The sequence below is a fragment of the Salmo salar genome, chromosome 20 (assembly GCF_965601325.2).
Source record: "Salmo salar chromosome 20, fSalSal1, whole genome shotgun sequence".
Lineage (NCBI taxonomy): Eukaryota > Metazoa > Chordata > Actinopteri > Salmoniformes > Salmonidae > Salmo > Salmo salar.
Genome location: NC_138310.1, coordinates 89,954,147 through 89,969,185, shown reverse-complemented (window position 1 = coordinate 89,969,185; position 15,039 = coordinate 89,954,147). Strand labels below are relative to the sequence as shown.

The following is a 15,039-nucleotide window of genomic DNA, read 5'->3' as shown; positions in this document are numbered from 1 at the left end:
TTAAGGATAGAATCAGCACGTTCTAATCCCTCCTCGCCACTGTAAACGAGGGAGGAAGAGTACAGGATGTGTCCTAATGATATCTCCTTTCTCCTGAGTTCACTACTTCCCACAAATCTGAAAGCATTTGATTGATTGGTGGAGGCATGGGCTAGCTGGGCTAGCATATTCCTTATACCAGTCCGTTCTCTTTCAAATGCACACATTGGGAGGAAGGAGAGGTAATTGGGGCATAGCCAGAGTCTCTCTACATAATCATGATGTCCTATATTTTGTTTCATCTAACACTTTTATCTCAGTATCTTTTGCGTGTCAGACTTGGGTTCAAACCTGGGTCTCCTCCGTGCCGCTAAACGAGATTGTACTAGCCCGCTGAGCTAAAGCCCAGGTATTAACTTGGGGGAAGCTCACACAAGTCTTCAGGCCTCGGTCGAGGCGACTTGTCATGTGAGCGTGGTTCACCTTGACCGAATCACCTCAATTTCACTGTCCAGTCAAGTTGTTGAAGTAGTTTTGATATTGCAGTGCTTTAAAAGAACCTGGGTTTTTTTCCTTTCTCTTCCTGTGTTTATTCTGAGTATTGGTTTGCTATGTTGGACGGAGTCACGTTGTGCGTGTCTCTCAAATGGCACCCTATTCCCTATATAGTGCACTACTTTTTGACCAGGACCCTATGAGCCGTCATCAAAAGTAGTGCACTAAATAGGAAACAGTGTTCCATTTGGGACGTGGGACGTTAGAAGGAGAGAGGCCACAAAGCACGTTAGAGAGTATCGCTGATCTCATTCTCAGGAGTAGGAACTCAATTCCCTCGCTTGGTGTTTGTTTACCCAAGTGTTACATGAAATCCTATCAGACTGAGACACAGTGAGATGGTGGCCATACTAAACACTTAGCCAGTGGCCATGCGCTCTGATAGAGATCAGGCTTCCATCCCAAATAGCACCCTATTCCCTATTTGGCACACTAGTTTTGACCAGATCCCTATAGTCCCTGGTCAAAGGTAGTGCACTAAATAGGGAATAGGGTGCCATTTGGGATGTAGACCAGGAGGAGTGCTCAGTTACCTACTGTAAGTCATTGATTTACTCAGCCAGAAAGAGAGCCAGAGATAACTGGACACTGTGGCCCCGTGTGTGTGTGTGTGTGTGTGTGTGTGTGTGTGTGTGTGTGTGTGTGTGTGTGTGTGTGTGTGTGTGTGTGTGTGTGTGTGTGTGTGTGTGTGTGTGTGTGTGTGTGTGTGTGTGTGTGTGTGTGTGTGGCGCGCGCGCGCCTGCGTCTATCACACACACACCTGTGCCTAAGCATCAACATCAGATGGGAATGAACTGTAGTTCTGTAGAAAAAACCTCCTGGATCTCACCAGACCAACCAGCAACATCACATGTTTCAATTATTAAATACATCTTGTTTTCCTGGCGTGCGTGCGCGTGTGTGTGTGTGTGTGTGTGTGGCGCGTCAGCTGGGAGGTGCTGAGGTTCCTGCTGTCTAATCTGCGCTGGTGGATGGAGGAGTATCGTTTTGATGGCTTCAGGTTCGATGGGGTGACGTCCATGATGTACCATCATCATGGTATTGGTAAGGACTAGGGGATTCATATATTCCAGAAAATAATGTTTCCCTCCCAGGGAACATTTAAAACAATTCCTTCCTGGGCATCCTAAGATTCCTGATCAAACAGGAAATGAATTGTAGTGCTTTCATAATCACTTTATATGCTTTACACTAGCACCGGTGTAGTTTCTGTTATTGTTAAGCGAAAATCACACACACTGATATTGCTCATATCACTTTGTTTATTCAAGTTTATGCGTCCACCTCTTGGCCTTCGTCAGAGCTTTTTAAAAAGAGGCTGACACAACTTGTATAAACATGCCAGAGCAGTGTTCCCAAGCACCTGCAACAACATGGCTGATGTGCTAGTGCTTTTTTAAAAAATGTGTTTATTTTTATTTTCACAATGTACAGAGCGTACAGAAAGTCTTTCATACGAAGTGCACTAACAACAATAGAGTTTTTGGTTATGGTTTACATTGTCTATGTATTCAGTGTGGGTTATGGTTAAGTATTCAGTGTGGGTTATGGTTATATATTGGATATGTATTCAGTGTAGGTTATGGTTATATATTGGTTATGTATCAGTGTGGGTTATGGTTATGTATTCAGTGTAGGTTATGGTTATGTATTGGATATGTATTCAGTGTGGGTTATGGTTATGTATTGGTTATGTATTCAGTGTGGGTTATGGTTATGTATTGGATATGTATTCAGTGTGGGTTATGGTTATATATTGGTTATGTATTCAGTGTAGGTTATGGTTATATATTGGTTATGTATTCAGTGTGGGTTATGGTTATGTATTGGTTATGTATTCAGTGTGGGTTATGGTTATATATTGGTTATGTATTGGTTATGTATTCAGTGTGGGTTATGGTTATATATTGTTATGTATCAGTGTGGGTTATGGTTATGTATTGTCTATGTATTCAGTGTGGGTTATGGTTATGTATCAGTGTGGGTTATGGTTATGTATTGTCTATGTATTCAGTGTGGGTTATGGTTATATATTGGTTATGTATCAGTGTGGGTTATGGTTATGTATTCAGTGTAGGTTATGGTTATGTATTGTCTATGTATTCAGTGTGGGTTATGGTTATGTATCAGTGTGGGTTATGGTTATGTATTGTCTATGTATTCAGTGTGGGTTATGGTTATGTATTGTCTATGTATTCAGTGTGGGTTATGGTTATGTATTGGATATGTATTCAGTGTGGGTTATGGTTATATATTGGATATGTATTCAGAGTAGGTTATGGTTATGTATGCAGTGTGGGTTATGGTTATGTATTCAGTGTGGGTTATGGTTATATATTGGTTATGTATCAGTGTGGGTTATGGTTATGTATTCAGTGTGGGTTATGGTTATATATTGGTTATGTATTCAGTGTGGGTTATGGTTATGTATTGGATATGTATTCAGTGTGGGTTATGGTTATGTATTGGATATGTATTCAGTGTGGGTTATGGTTATATATTGGTTATGTATTCAGTGTGGGTTATGGTTATATATTGGTTATGTATTGGTTATGTATTCAGTGTGGGTTATGGTTATATATTGTTATGTATCAGTGTGGGTTATGGTTATGTATTCAGTGTGGGTTAGGGTTATGTATTGGTTATGTATTCAGTGTGGGTTATGGTTATGTATTCAGTGTGGGTTATGGTTATGTATTGGATATGTATTCAGTGTGGGTTATGGTTATGTATTCAGTGTGGGTTATGGTTATATATTGGATATGTATTCAGTGTAGGTTATGGTTATGTATTGGATATGTATTCAGAGTGGGTTATGGTTATGTATTCAGTGTGGGTTATGGTTATGTATTGGATATGTATTCAGTGTGGGTTATGGTTATGTATTGTCTATGTATTCAGTGTGGGTTATGGTTATATATTGGTTATGTATCAGTGTGGGTTATGGTGATATATTGTCTATGTATTCAGTGTAGGTTATGGTTATATATTGGTTATGTATCAGTGTGGGTTATGGTTATGTATTGGTTATGTATCAGTGTGGGTTATGGTTATGTATTGGATATGTATTCAGTGTGGGTTATGGTTATGTATTGGATATGTATTCAGTGTGGGTTATGGTTATATATTGGTTATGTATTCAGTGTAGGTTATGGTTATGTATTGGATATGTATTCAGTGTGGGTTATGGTTATATATTGGTTATGTATTCAGTGTAGGTTATGGTTATGTATTGGATATGTGTTCAGTGTAGGTTATGGTTATATATTGGTTATGTATTCAGTATAGGTTATGGTTATATATTGGTTATGTATTCAGTGTGGGTTATGGTTATATATTGGATATGTATTCAGTGTAGGTTATGGTTATATATTGGTTATGTATTCAGTGTGGGTTATGGTTATATATTGTTATGTATCAGTGTGGGTTATGGTTATGTATTGGTTATGTATCAGTGTGGGTTATGGTTATGTATTCAGTGTGGGTTATGGTTATATATTGGTTATGTATCAGTGTGGGTTATGGTTATGTATTGGTTATGTATTCAGTGTGGGTTATGGTTATATATTGGATATGTATCAGTGTGGGTTATGGTTATGTATTGGATATGTATCAGTGTGGGTTATGGTTATGTATCAGTGTGGGTTATGGTTATATATTGGATATGTATTCAGTGTGGGTTATGGTTATATATTGGTTATGTATCAGTGTGGGTTATGGTTATGTATTGGATATGTAATCAGTGTGGGTTATGGCTATGTATTGGTTATGTATTCAGTGTGGGTTATGGTTATGTATCAGTGTGGGTTATGGTTATGTATCAGTGTGGGTTATGGTTATGTAATGGATATGTATTCAGTGTGGGTTATGGTTATGTATTCAGTGTAGGTTATGGTTATGTATTGGATATGTATTCAGTGTAGGTTATGGTTATGTATTCAGTGTGGGTTATGGTTATGTATTGGATATGTATTCAGTGTAGGTTATGGTTATGTATTGGATATGTATTCAGTGTGGGTTATGGTTATGTATTCAGTGTGGGTTATGGTTATGTATTCAGTGTGGGTTATGGTTATGTATTCAGTGTGGGTTATGGTTATATATTGGATATGTATTCAGTGTTGGTTATGTATTCAGTGTGGGTTATGGTTATGTATTGGTTATGTATCAGTGTGGGTTATGGTTATATATTGGTTATGTATCAGTGTGGGTTATGGTTATGTATTGGTTATGTATTCAGTGTGGGTTATGGTTATGTATTGGATATGTATTCAGTGTGGGTTATGGTTATGTATTCAGTGTGGGTTATGGTTATGTATTGGTTATGTATCAGTGTGGGTTATGGTTATGTATCAGTGTGGGTTATGGTTATATATTGGTTATGTATCAGTGTGGGTTATGGTTATATATTGGTTATGTATCAGTGTGGGTTATGGTTATGTATTGGTTATGTATTCAGTGTGGGTGTTCTACCTCTGTCCTCAGGTAGTATATTTTCAGGAGACTACTCTAAGTGCTAGCTCTTACTGTACCTCTTAACCCCTACACCCTAGCTCTTAGCTTCCTTAGTCCTACACCCTAACCCTTACCCCCAAACCCGTTAACCCTTACCCCCTAACTCCTACCCCCTAGCTCCCTAGTTGATAGCCTTGTTCTTTCTCTGTCCTCAGGCAGTATGTTTTCAGGAGACTACTCTGAGTACTTTGGTCTTCAGGTGGATGAAGATTCCCTGGTGTATCTGATGACAGCTAATCATGTCCTGCACACCCTGTATCCTGACTGCATCACCATCGCAGAGGTAACACTGGTCCTTAGGCCCTAGCCCTTAGGCACTTCAATATGTGTAAAATATGTAAAATCAGAATGGCGTCCTGAAGGTCATGGCAACAATAGCGAGAGGAATTAGTAGTACTAAATCACATCCAGATGTGGGCCCAGGCTATAGCTTCAGACCACCCCATAGTGAACAACACTGACTATGTAGGACTCTACTAAAACATCCAAACACACTGGAGGATCCTGACTCTACATCCTAAACACACTGGAGGAGTCCTGACTCTACATCCTAAACACACTGGAGGAGTCCTGACTCTACATCCTAAACACACTGGAGGAGTCCTGACTCTACATCCTAAACACACTGGAGGAGTCCTGACTCTACATCCTAAACACACTGGAGGAGTCCTGACTCTACATCCTAAACACACTGGAGGAGTCCTGACTCTACATCCTAAACACACTGGAGGAGTCCTGACTCTACATCCTAAACACACTGGAGGAGTCCTGACTCTACATCCTAAACACACTGGAGGAGTCCTGACTCTACATCCTAAACACACTGGAGGAGTCCTGACTCTACATCCTAAACACACTGGAGGAGTCCTGACTCTACATCCTAAACACACTGGAGGAGTCCTGACTCTACATCCTAAACACACTGGAGGAGTCCTGACTCTACATCCTAAACACACTGGAGGAGTCCTGACTCTACATCCTAAACACACTGGAGGAGTCCTGACTCTACATCCTAAACACACTGGAGGAGTCCTGACTCTACATCCTAAACACACTGGAGGAGTCCTGACTCTACATCCTAAACACACTGGAGGAGTCCTGACTCTACATCCTAAACACACTGGAGGAGTCCTGACTCTACATCCTAAACACACTGGAGGAGTCCTGACTCTACATCCTAAACACACTGGAGGAGTCCTGACTCTACATCCTAAACACACTGGAGGAGTCCTGACTCTACATCCTAAACACACTGGAGGAGTCCTGACTCTACATCCTAAACACACTGGAGGAGTCCTGACTCTACATCCTAAACACACTGGAGGAGTCCTGACTCTACATCCTAAACACACTGGAGGAGTCCTGACTCTACATCCTAAACACACTGGAGGAGTCCTGACTCTACATCCTAAACACACTGGAGGAGTCCTGACTCTACATCCTAAACACACCTGGAGGAGTCCTGACTCTACATCCTAAACACACTGGAGGAGTCCTGACTCTACATCCTAAACACACTGGAGGAGTCCTGACTTACATCCTAAACACACTGGAGGAGTCCTGACTCTACATCCTAAACACACTGGAGGAGTCCTGACTCTACATCCTAAACACACTGGAGGAGTCCTGACTCTACATCCTAAACACACTGGAGGAGTCCTGACTCTACATCCTAAACACACTGGAGGAGTCCTGACTCTACATCCTAAACACACTGGAGGAGTCCTGACTCTACATCCTAAACACACTGGAGGAGTCCTGACTCTACATCCTAAACACACTGGAGGAGTCCTGACTCTACATCCTAAACACACTGGAGGAGTCCTGACTCTACATCCTAAACACACTGGAGGAGTCCTGACTCTACATCCTAAACACACTGGAGGAGTCCTGACTCTACATCCTAAACACACTGGAGGAGTCCTGACTCTACATCCTAAACACACTGGAGGAGTCCTGACTCTACATCCTAAACACACTGGAGGAGTCCTGACTCTACATCCTAAACACACTGGAGGAGTCCTGACTCTACATCCTAAACACACTGGAGGAGTCCTGACTCTACATCCTAAACACACTGGAGGAGTCCTGACTCTACATCCTAAACACACTGGAGGAGTCCTGACTCTACATCCTAAACACACTGGAGGAGTCCTGACTCTACATCCTAAACACACTGGAGGAGTCCTGACTCTACATCCTAAACACACTGGAGGAGTCCTGACTCTACATCCTAAACACACTGGAGGAGTCCTGACTCTACATCCTAAACACACTGGAGGAGTCCTGACTCTACATCCTAAACACACTGGAGGAGTCCTGACTCTACATCCTAAACACACTGGAGGAGTCCTGACTCTACATCCTAAACACACTGGAGGAGTCCTGACTCTACATCCTAAACACACACTGGAGGAGTCCTGACTCTACATCCTAAACACACTGGAGGAGTCCTGACTCTACATCCTAAACACACTGGAGGAGTCCTGACTCTACATCCTAAACACACTGGAGGAGTCCTGACTCTACATCCTAAACACACTGGAGGAGTCCTGACTCTACATCCTAAACACACTGGAGGAGTCCTGACTCTACATCCTAAACACACTGGAGGAGTCCTGACTCTACATCCTAAACACACTGGAGGAGTCCTGACTCTACATCCTAAACACACTGGAGGAGTCCTGACTCTACATCCTAAACACACTGGAGGAGTCCTGACTCTACATCCTAAACACACTGGAGGAGTCCTGACTCTACATCCTAAACACACTGGAGGAGTCCTGACTCTACATCCTAAACACACTGGAGGAGTCCTGACTCTACATCCTAAACACACTGGAGGAGTCCTGACTCTACATCCTAAACACACTGGAGGAGTCCTGACTCTACATCCTAAACACACTGGAGGAGTCCTGACTCTACATCCTAAACACACTGGAGGAGTCCTGACTCTACATCCTAAACACACTGGAGGAGTCCTGACTCTACATCCTAAACACACTGGAGGAGTCCTGACTCTACATCCTAAACACACTGGAGGAGTCCTGACTCTACATCCTAAACACACTGGAGGAGTCCTGACTCTACATCCTAAACACACTGGAGGAGTCCTGACTCTACATCCTAAACACACTGGAGGAGTCCTGACTCTACATCCTAAACACACTGGAGGAGTCCTGACTCTACATCCTAAACACACTGGAGGAGTCCTGACTCTACATCCTAAACACACACTGGAGGAGTCCTGACTCTACATCCTAAACACACTGGAGGAGTCCTGACTCTACATCCTAAACACACTGGAGGAGTCCTGACTCTACATCCTAAACACACTGGAGGAGTCCTGACTCTACATCCTAAACACACTGGAGGAGTCCTGACTCTACATCCTAAACACACTGGAGGAGTCCTGACTCTACATCCTAAACACACTGGAGGAGTCCTGACTCTACATCCTAAACACACTGGAGGAGTCCTGACTCTACATCCTAAACACACTGGAGGAGTCCTGACTCTACATCCTAAACACACTGGAGGAGTCCTGACTCTACATCCTAAACACACTGGAGGAGTCCTGACTCTACATCCTAAACACACTGGAGGAGTCCTGACTCTACATCCTAAACACACTGGAGGAGTCCTGACTCTACATCCTAAACACACTGGAGGAGTCCTGACTCTACATCCTAAACACACTGGAGGAGTCCTGACTCTACATCCTAAACACACTGGAGGAGTCCTGACTCTACATCCTAAACACACTGGAGGAGTCCTGACTCTACATCCTAAACACACACTGGAGGAGTCCTGACTCTACATCCTAAACACACTGGAGGAGTCCTGACTCTACATCCTAAACACACTGGAGGAGTCCTGACTCTACATCCTAAACACACACTGGAGGAGTCCTGACTCTACATCCTAAACACACTGGAGGAGTCCTGACTCTACATCCTAAACACACTGGAGGAGTCCTGACTCTACATCCTAAACACACTGGAGGAGTCCTGACTCTACATCCTAAACACACTGGAGGAGTCCTGACTCTACATCCTAAACACACTGGAGGAGTCCTGACTCTACATCCTAAACACACTGGAGGAGTCCTGACTCTACATCCTAAACACACTGGAGGAGTCCTGACTCTACATCCTAAACACACTGGAGGAGTCCTGACTCTACATCCTAAACACACTGGAGGAGTCCTGACTCTACATCCTAAACACACTGGAGGAGTCCTGACTCTACATCCTAAACACACTGGAGGAGTCCTGACTCTACATCCTAAACACACTGGAGGAGTCCTGACTCTACATCCTAAACACACTGGAGGAGTCCTGACTCTACATCCTAAACACACTGGAGGAGTCCTGACTCTACATCCTAAACACACTGGAGGAGTCCTGACTCTACATCCTAAACACACTGGAGGAGTCCTGACTCTACATCCTAAACACACTGGAGGAGTCCTGACTCTACATCCTAAACACACTGGAGGAGTCCTGACTCTACATCCTAAACACACACTGGAGGAGTCCTGACTCTACATCCTAAACACACACTGGAGGAGTCCTGACTCTACATCCTAAACACACTGGAGGAGTCCTGACTCTACATCCTAAACACACTGGAGGAGTCCTGACTCTACATCCTAAACACACTGGAGGAGTCCTGACTCTACATCCTAAACACACTGGAGGAGTCCTGACTCTACATCCTAAACACACTGGAGGAGTCCTGACTCTACATCCTAAACACACTGGAGGAGTCCTGACTCTACATCCTAAACACACTGGAGGAGTCCTGACTCTACATCCTAAACACACTGGAGGAGTCCTGACTCTACATCCTAAACACACTGGAGGAGTCCTGACTCTACATCCTAAACACACACTGGAGGAGTCCTGACTCTACATCCTAAACACACTGGAGGAGTCCTGACTCTACATCCTAAAACACACTGGAGGAGTCCTGACTCTACATCCTAAACACACTGGAGGAGTCCTGACTCTACATCCTAAACACACTGGAGGAGTCCTGACTCTACATCCTAAACACACTGGAGGAGTCCTGACTCTACATCCTAAACACACTGGAGGAGTCCTGACTCTACATCCTAAACACACTGGAGGAGTCCTGACTCTACATCCTAAACACACTGGAGGAGTCCTGACTCTACATCCTAAACACACTGGAGGAGTCCTGACTCTACATCCTAAACACACTGGAGGAGTCCTGACTCTACATCCTAAACACACTGGAGGAGTCCTGACTCTACATCCTAAACACACTGGAGGAGTCCTGACTCTACATCCTAAACACACTGGAGGAGTCCTGACTCTACATCCTAAACACACTGGAGGAGTCCTGACTCTACATCCTAAACACACTGGAGGAGTCCTGACTCTACATCCTAAACACACACTGGAGGAGTCCTGACTCTACATCCTAAACACACACTGGAGGAGTCCTGACTCTACATCCTAAACACACACTGGAGGAGTCCTGACTCTACATCCTAAACACACTGGAGGAGTCCTGACTCTACATCCTAAACACACTGGAGGAGTCCTGACTCTACATCCTAAACACACTGGAGGAGTCCTGACTCTACATCCTAAACACACTGGAGGAGTCCTGACTCTACATCCTAAACACACTGGAGGAGTCCTGACTCTACATCCTAAACACACTGGAGGAGTCCTGACTCTACATCCTAAACACACTGGAGGAGTCCTGACTCTACATCCTAAACACACTGGAGGAGTCCTGACTCTACATCCTAAACACACTGGAGGAGTCCTGACTCTACATCCTAAACACACTGGAGGAGTCCTGACTCTACATCCTAAACACACTGGAGGAGTCCTGACTCTACATCCTAAACACACTGGAGGAGTCCTGACTCTACATCCTAAACACACTGGAGGAGTCCTGACTCTACATCCTAAACACACTGGAGGAGTCCTGACTCTACATCCTAAACACACTGGAGGAGTCCTGACTCTACATCCTAAACACACTGGAGGAGTCCTGACTCTACATCCTAAACACACTGGAGGAGTCCTGACTCTACATCCTAAACACACTGGAGGAGTCCCTGACTCTACATCCTAAACACACTGGAGGAGTCCTGACTCTACATCCTAAACACACTGGAGGAGTCCTGACTCTACATCCTAAACACACTGGAGGAGTCCTGACTCTACATCCTAAACACACTGGAGGAGTCCTGACTCTACATCCTAAAACACACTGGAGGAGTCCTGACTCTACATCCTAAACACACTGGAGGAGTCCTGACTCTACATCCTAAACACACACTGGAGGAGTCCTGACTCTACATCCTAAACACACTGGAGGAGTCCTGACTCTACATCCTAAACACACTGGAGGAGTCCTGACTCTACATCCTAAACACACTGGAGGAGTCCTGACTCTACATCCTAAACACACTGGAGGAGTCCTGACTCTACATCCTAAACACACTGGAGGAGTCCTGACTCTACATCCTAAAACACACTGGAGGAGTCCTGACTCTACATCCTAAACACACACTGGAGGAGTCCTGACTCTACATCCTAAACACACACTGGAGGAGTCCTGACTCTACATCCTAAACACACTGGAGGAGTCCTGACTCTACATCCTAAACACACTGGAGGAGTCCTGACCTCTACATCCTAAACACACTGGAGGAGTCCTGACTCTACATCCTAAACACACTGGAGGAGTCCTGACTCTACATCCTAAACACACTGGAGGAGTCCTGACTCTACATTCCTAAACACACTGGAGGAGTCCTGACTCTATGCATCCTAAAACACACTGGAGGAGTCCTGACTCTACATCCTAAACACACTGGAGGAGTCCTGACTCTACATCCTAAACACACTGGAGGAGTCCTGACTCTACATCCTAAACACACTGGAGGAGTCCTGACTCTACATCCTAAACACACTGGAGGAGTCCTGACTCTACATCCTAAACACACTGGAGGAGTCCTGACTCTACATCCTAAACACACTGGAGGAGTCCTGACTCTACATCCTAAACACACTGGAGGAGTCCTGACTCTACATCCTAAACACACTGGAGGAGTCCTGACTCTACATCCTAAACACACTGGAGGAGTCCTGACTCTACATCCTAAACACACTGGAGGAGTCCTGACTCTACATCCTAAACACACTGGAGGAGTCCTGACTCTACATCCTAAACACACTGGAGGAGTCCTGACTCTACATCCTAAACACACTGGAGGAGTCCTGACTCTACATCCTAAACACACTGGAGGAGTCCTGACTCTACATCCTAAACACACTGGAGGAGTCCTGACTCTACATCCTAAACACACTGGAGGAGTCCTGACTCTACATCCTAAACACACTGGAGGAGTCCTGACTCTACATCCTAAACACACTGGAGGAGTCCTGACTCTACATCCTAAACACACTGGAGGAGTCCTGACTCTACATCCTAAACACACTGGAGGAGTCCTGACTCTACATCCTAAACACACTGGAGGAGTCCTGACTCTACATCCTAAACACACTGGAGGAGTCCTGACTCTACATCCTAAACACACTGGAGGAGTCCTGACTCTACATCCTAAACACACTGGAGGAGTCCTGACTCTACATCCTAAACACACTGGAGGAGTCCTGACTCTACATCCTAAACACACTGGAGGAGTCCTGACTCTACATCCTAAACACACTGGAGGAGTCCTGACTCTACATCCTAAACACACTGGAGGAGTCCTGACTCTACATCCTAAACACACTGGAGGAGTCCTGACTCTACATCCTAAACACACTGGAGGAGTCCTGACTCTACATCCTAAACACACTGGAGGAGTCCTGACTCTACATCCTAAACACACTGGAGGAGTCCTGACTCTACATCCTAAACACACTGGAGGAGTCCTGACTCTACATCCTAAACACACTGGAGGAGTCCTGACTCTACATCCTAAACACACTGGAGGAGTCCTGACTCTACATCCTAAACACACTGGAGGAGTCCTGACTCTACATCCTAAACACACTGGAGGAGTCCTGACTCTACATCCTAAACACACTGGAGGAGTCCTGACTCTACATCCTAAACACACTGGAGGAGTCCTGACTCTACATCCTAAACACACTGGAGGAGTCCTGACTCTACATCCTAAACACACTGGAGGAGTCCTGACTCTACATCCTAAACACACTGGAGGAGTCCTGACTCTACATCCTAAACACACTGGAGGAGTCCTGACTCTACATCCTAAACACACTGGAGGAGTCCTGACTCTACATCCTAAACACACTGGAGGAGTCCTGACTCTACATCCTAAACACACTGGAGGAGTCCTGACTCTACATCCTAAACACACTGGAGGAGTCCTGACTCTACATCCTAAACACACTGGAGGAGTCCTGACTCTACATCCTAAACACACTGGAGGAGTCCTGACTCTACATCCTAAACACACTGGAGGAGTCCTGACTCTACATCCTAAACACACTGGAGGAGTCCTGACTCTACATCCTAAACACACTGGAGGAGTCCTGACTCTACATCCTAAACACACTGGAGGAGTCCTGACTCTACATCCTAAACACACTGGAGGAGTCCTGACTCTACATCCTAAACACACTGGAGGAGTCCTGACTCTACATCCTAAACACACTGGAGGAGTCCTGACTCTACATCCTAAACACACTGGAGGAGTCCTGACTCTACATCCTAAACACACTGGAGGAGTCCTGACTCTACATCCTAAACACACTGGAGGAGTCCTGACTCTACATCCTAAACACACTGGAGGAGTCCTGACTCTACATCCTAAACACACTGGAGGAGTCCTGACTCTACATCCTAAACACACTGGAGGAGTCCTGACTCTACATCCTAAACACACTGGAGGAGTCCTGACTCTACATCCTAAACACACTGGAGGAGTCCTGACTCTACATCCTAAACACACTGGAGGAGTCCTGACTCTACATCCTAAACACACTGGAGGAGTCCTGACTCTACATCCTAAACACACTGGAGGAGTCCTGACTCTACATCCTAAACACACTGGAGGAGTCCTGACTCTACATCCTAAACACACTGGAGGAGTCCTGACTCTACATCCTAAACACACTGGAGGAGTCCTGACTCTACATCCTAAACACACTGGAGGAGTCCTGACTCTACATCCTAAACACACTGGAGGAGTCCTGACTCTACATCCTAAACACACTGGAGGAGTCCTGACTCTACATCCTAAACACACTGGAGGAGTCCTGACTCTACATCCTAAACACACTGGAGGAGTCCTGACTCTACATCCTAAACACACTGGAGGAGTCCTGACTCTACATCCTAAACACACTGGAGGAGTCCTGACTCTACATCCTAAACACACTGGAGGAGTCCTGACTCTACATCCTAAACACACTGGAGGAGTCCTGACTCTACATCCTAAACACACTGGAGGAGTCCTGACTCTACATCCTAAACACACTGGAGGAGTCCTGACTCTACATCCTAAACACACTGGAGGAGTCCTGACTCTACATCCTAAACACACTGGAGGAGTCCTGACTCTACATCCTAAACACACTGGAGGAGTCCTGACTCTACATCCTAAACACACTGGAGGAGTCCTGACTCTACATCCTAAACACACTGGAGGAGTCCTGACTCTACATCCTAAACACACTGGAGGAGTCCTGACTCTACATCCTAAACACACTGGAGGAGTCCTGACTCTACATCCTAAACACACTGGAGGAGTCCTGACTCTACATCCTAAACACACTGGAGGAGTCCTGACTCTACATCCTAAACACACTGGAGGAGTCCTGACTCTACATCCTAAACACACTGGAGGAGTCCTGACTCTACATCCTAAACACACTGGAGGAGTCCTGACTCTACATCCTAAACACACTGGAGGAGTCCTGACTCTACATCCTAAACACACTGGAGGAGTCCTGACTCTACATC

At 45.0% G+C, this 15,039-nt stretch overlaps 1 protein-coding gene across 1 annotated transcript in view; it reads left to right on the top strand.

The window, feature by feature from the left end:
• The window catches only part of LOC106581537 (1,4-alpha-glucan-branching enzyme), a 323,607-nt gene that overhangs the window by 147,106 nt on the left and 161,462 nt on the right, over positions 1 to 15,039 (top strand). The window contains exons 8-9 of the mRNA XM_045704110.2: positions 1,463 to 1,578; positions 5,205 to 5,332. Of these exons, the coding sequence (XP_045560066.1) occupies positions 1,463 to 1,578; positions 5,205 to 5,332 (244 nt within the window). The remainder of the gene's footprint in view (positions 1 to 1,462; positions 1,579 to 5,204; positions 5,333 to 15,039) is intronic.